The following is a 5,545-nucleotide window of genomic DNA, read 5'->3' as shown; positions in this document are numbered from 1 at the left end:
CCATGATACCGGTTCAGACCGATCCAGACCGGTTTTTTTGTGTATAATTTATTATATCAATATAAACCATTTGTATCTCAACCATTATTACTCTGAAAAATAAACGGGTTATATAAAATAGTAAAGCATATAAATACCTGTCATTCTACCAATTTTCAAGAGATTTAATGAAGATTTGACATATCTATGACTGAAACTGAATTACATCTCCTAGAGACTCGGGTAAAATATGGATTTGGTTATATCTTTCTCAATTCTTAACTGTTTTTGATGAAACAAAAACCCAATAAAAGGCAATAAACGTGGTTACAAGGCTATGTAATGCACGTGACCGTTTAACCAGTTGCAACCGATTAAAACCGGTCTTTGAACAGTTTTAAAAGATTTTCGAAATGAGGCAACCGGCAACTGGACCAACCCCAAATTGGGGCAACTGCAACCGAAAAAAAGACCGGACCATGGTCTGGTTCAGTTCGGTCCACCGGTTTTTTGCGGTCCTATGGACTGAACCTTTAAACACTAGAGTTTCTCATGTTTCCATATTCTCGTGTTTCCATATTTCTGTACAATGCAGCCAACATACCATGCAATGTGGTTTTTTTAGAATAACTTCCCCTTCCTCCTGCCCTCCCTCTCCTCCCCCTCCTGCACTTTTGTTCTTTCAGGCTTGGACTTTCATTTCTTCAGACGGGACTTGTGCAAAGGGTCACCACTTGCATTCAGGTTGGTTCCAAGGGACCACAGAGTTCATACAGCATGCTGTCACACCTTTCTTCCTTCCCTTCAGTGTGGATGTCCTCCCCTTCCATAGTGCTGCTGACCAGTTCTGAGCACAGTGTAGCAGCTGTGTATGTGGGACTGAGTGTTTGCCATTGTGCAAGCCTTTTGTGTGTTATGTGCTTTGGGGGGTACATGGCTTAGAGTGTGCTCTATTCTCATCTGTATTCCTGGTTCTTTCTCCCTTCTGGGTCACCACCACCCAGGGCCCTGGCCTCTTGGCAAGATCACTCAGCCTCATCACAGATCAGTCACACTTCCAGACCATCTCTTTCATTGGTTGCAGCTCTACTTATGACAATCTCAATACTAATTGAGTACTAATCTATGACTAAATTCACCTCTCATTTGATGCCAAGGGAATAAACAGCACCCCAACATTGTCAACAATGGTTAACATCATGTCTCTGCTGTTTTTCTGTTTTTCTGGTTATATTTGCACTAATTACCATATTTGGAAATGTGCACAGACCATGTAAACATTACTCCAACATTGTCAATAACAGTTAACACCATGTCTATACCTTTTCCCCTTCTTTTCTGATCTTCTGGCAGACCATGTGAACACTACTTCACCATCGTCAACAACAGTCTACATCATGTTTATTTTTTGTTCTCTCTTTTTCCCCTGATTTTCTGGTTATATTTGCATTAATTACAATATTAGGAAATGCGCACAGACCATGTAAACAGTACCCCAACATCATTACCACCATCCCTATTTTTTTCCTGATTTTATTGCTAATTTTTATCTGAAAATATAGAACTATTCACCAAATGGTAGATTGTGTTGTATCTGAATCCTGAATGAATATTATAGACAGCCTTTGATCATTCACTGGTGGTACTGTCAAGACAATTTGCAGGCAAGACTGGCTAGGGTGAATGACTGAACAGTCATACTAGCTCTCTTGATTTCTCCTACTCTTTGGTCATATCCAATCATATTTCCTGTTTTATATATATACTATAGACCCTGAAAGCAGTACCTAACATCCTATCCATCAATCCTATTTTTACCTCTCATTTCCTCGCTATTTTTAGAACAGGAAATACCCAGGGCTATATATGAAAAATCACAATGAAATGCCCAGGGATAGATTTGAAAAATTGCAATGAAACATCTGGGGTTAGATTTGAAACATTGCAATGAAATATTATAAGGTATCAATGAAAAATTGCAATGAAAGATACAAGTTATCTATTGAAAAGCCGCCATTGAGATAGCTTGACAGACTTATGAAATGCCCTTAGAGAATTTCTCATATTTTATGAGACATCCCAGGCAATTTAATGATTGAAAGGCTTAGGCTCATGTATTGAAATGCCTTTCATAAAAACCTAAGCATTATGGATTGTTGTCTGTAGGCTTAAGTCTAGGTTATATGATAAAATGTGGTAGCCACTAGTGGGAACTCACCAGTGATGACAAGGATGAGGAGCACACAAGGACCAGTTCCAGACAAGGTACCCAAGGGACAACAATGGATCCCTTGCACTTCATTGGGGATAATGAGACAGGCAGGGAATCAGCTGTCAACCATAACATTGATACTGCTCTTCCATCAGCCATCTTTCCTGAGCCAGCTTCGGCTGAAGATATCACCCACACCCCCACAGTTCAGCTGTCAACTTCAAATTCTGGAGCTGCTCCCCTCTTGACAGACACACTGCTTTCTGGAGCCACTCCCCCCTCCCCCGACACACCACCACTTACAATTGAAGGTCCTCATTCTGTGACCCTCCCTCCTGCAGATGTGAAATGGCCAGCTTGGTTTGGGAAGGCATACACACAATTGACATCTGGCAATCTTGGACGAACCTTCTTAGCAACAATCTTGAATTACATTGAGTTTGAAAAGCATACCAGCTTTGGCATCAGAGTAGCAGGGGGTGGTTTCAAAATTGACAAGAGGCCGAATGAGGTGGGATGGTGGGTTGCTTGTGGCCACAAAGTCATGCCAAAAATTACACTCAAGAAGCTGCCAGCATTCGAGCAGGCATGGTGGGCATGGTGGAAGGGTTTGCAACCCACAGCATGTGAGGCAGCTGAGGTGGGTGGGTTCTTGGATGCAACACACCACAGCCTTTTGGATGGGGAAGATGGATGGGCCTGTGTTTGTCAGGAGGTCTTAGTGATGCCCTACATATTCCTGGCGGATTCCAGTCATTCTGGCAGATTCCAGTGCCATTCCAGTGGAATTTACCAGCCAAAATTTCACTCCAGCCATGGAATATTGTTATTCTGGTAATTACACCGGAACAGTCCCTGGAATGGAATGGCACTGGAATGCAGTGACCAGAATGAACAATAAAAATTGCCAAATATGGCAAGTTCTATATTTTCAGATACAAATTAGCAATAAAATCAGAAAAAAAATAGGGATGGTGGTAATGATGTTGGGGTACTGTTTACATGGTCTGTGCGCAGTGTCTGTCAAGAGGGGAGCAGCTCCAGAATTTGAAGTTGACAGCTGAACTGTGGGGGTGTGGGTGATATCTTCAGCCGAAGCTGGCTCAGGAAAGATGGCTGATGGAAGAGCAGTATCAATGTTATGGTTGACAGCTGATTCCCTGCCTGTCTCATTATCCCCAATGAAGTGCAAGGGATCCATTGTTGTCCCTTGGGTACCTTGTCTGGAACTGGTCCTTGTGTGCTCCTCATCCTTGTCATCACTGGTGAGTTCCCACTAGTGGCTACCACATTTTATCATATAACCTAGACTTAAGCCTACAGACAACAATCCATAATGCTTAGGTTTTTATGAAAGGCATTTCAATACATGAGCCTAAGCCTTTCAATCATTAAATTGCCTGGGATGTCTCATAAAATATGAGAAATTCTCTAAGGGCATTTCATAAGTCTGTCAAGCTATCTCAATGGCGGCTTTTCAATAGATAACTTGTATCTTTCATTGCAATTTTTCATTGATACCTTATAATATTTCATTGCAATGTTTCAAATCTAACCCCAGATGTTTCATTGCAATTTTTCAAATCTATCCCTGGGCATTTCATTGTGATTTTTCATATATAGCCCTGGGTATTTCCTGTTCTAAAAATAGCGAGGAAATGAGAGGTAAAAATAGGATTGATGGATAGGATGTTAGGTACTGCTTTCAGGGTCTATAGTATATATATAAAACAGGAAATATGATTGGATATGACCAAAGAGTAGGAGAAATCAAGAGAGCTAGTATGACTGTTCAGTCATTCACCCTAGCCAGTCTTGCCTGCAAATTGTCTTGACAGTACCACCAGTGAATGATCAAAGGCTGTCTATAATATTCATTCAGGATTCAGATACAACACAATCTACCATTTGGTGAATAGTTCTATATTTTCAGATAAAAATTAGCAATAAAATCAGGAAAAAAATAGGGATGGTGGTAATGATGTTGGGGTACTGTTTACATGGTCTGTGCGCATTTCCTAATATTGTAATTAATGCAAATATAACCAGAAAATCAGGGGAAAAAGAGAGAACAAAAAATAAACATGATGTAGACTGTTGTTGACGATGGTGAAGTAGTGTTCACATGGTCTGCCAGAAGATCAGAAAAGAAGGGGAAAAGGTATAGACATGGTGTTAACTGTTATTGACAATGTTGGAGTAATGTTTACATGGTCTGTGCACATTTCCAAATATGGTAATTAGTGCAAATATAACCAGAAAAACAGAAAAACAGCAGAGACATGATGTTAACCATTGTTGACAATGTTGGGGTGCTGTTTATTCCCTTGGCATCAAATGAGAGGTGAATTTAGTCATAGATTAGTACTCAATTAGTATTGAGATTGTCATAAGTAGAGCTGCAACCAATGAAAGAGATGGTCTGGAAGTGTGACTGATCTGTGATGAGGCTGAGTGATCTTGCCAAGAGGCCAGGGCCCTGGGTGGTGGTGACCCAGAAGGGAGAAAGAACCAGGAATACAGATGAGAATAGAGCACACTCTAAGCCATGTACCCCCCAAAGCACATAACACACAAAAGGCTTGCACAATGGCAAACACTCAGTCCCACATACACAGCTGCTACACTGTGCTCAGAACTGGTCAGCAGCACTATGGAAGGGGAGGACATCCACACTGAAGGGAAGGAAGAAAGGTGTGACAGCATGCTGTATGAACTCTGTGGTCCCTTGGAACCAACCTGAATGCAAGTGGTGACCCTTTGCACAAGTCCCGTCTGAAGAAATGAAAGTCCAAGCCTGAAAGAACAAAAGTGCAGGAGGGGGAGGAGAGGGAGGGCAGGAGGAAGGGGAAGTTATTCTAAAAAAACCACATTGCATGGTATGTTGGCTGCATTGTACAGAAATATGGAAACACGAGAATATGGAAACATGAGAAACTCTAGTGTTTAAAGGTTCAGTCCATAGGACCGCAAAAAACCGGTGGACCGAACTGAACCAGACCATGGTCCGGTCTTTTTTTCGGTTGCAGTTGCCCCAATTTGGGGTTGGTCCAGTTGCCGGTTGCCTCATTTCGAAAATCTTTTAAAACTGTTCAAAGACCGGTTTTAATCGGTTGCAACTGGTTAAACGGTCACGTGCATTACATAGCCTTGTAACCACGTTTATTGCCTTTTATTGGGTTTTTGTTTCATCAAAAACAGTTAAGAATTGAGAAAGATATAACCAAATCCATATTTTACCCGAGTCTCTAGGAGATGTAATTCAGTTTCAGTCATAGATATGTCAAATCTTCATTAAATCTCTTGAAAATTGGTAGAATGACAGGTATTTATATGCTTTACTATTTTATATAA

At 41.0% G+C, this 5,545-nt stretch overlaps 1 protein-coding gene across 1 annotated transcript; it reads left to right on the top strand.

Annotated features, from left to right (window-relative positions):
* Window positions 1-2,261: 2,261 nt before the first annotated feature.
* On the top strand, window positions 2,262-3,076 carry LACBIDRAFT_334542 (uncharacterized protein; the record flags this gene model as incomplete). The annotated part of the gene is made up of 2 exons (XM_001889314.1): window positions 2,262-2,831; window positions 2,864-3,076. The coding sequence occupies 2 exons, from the start codon at window positions 2,262-2,264 to the stop codon at window positions 3,074-3,076; spliced, it is 783 nt and encodes a 260-aa protein (XP_001889349.1).
* Window positions 3,077-5,545: the final 2,469 nt, after the last annotated feature.

This window comes from Laccaria bicolor, genomic scaffold, assembly GCF_000143565.1.
Source record: "Laccaria bicolor S238N-H82 LACBIscaffold_65 genomic scaffold, whole genome shotgun sequence".
Lineage (NCBI taxonomy): Eukaryota > Fungi > Basidiomycota > Agaricomycetes > Agaricales > Hydnangiaceae > Laccaria > Laccaria bicolor.
The sequence above is the reverse complement of the archived record's forward strand: the minus strand, read 5'-3'. Positions and strand labels throughout refer to the sequence as shown.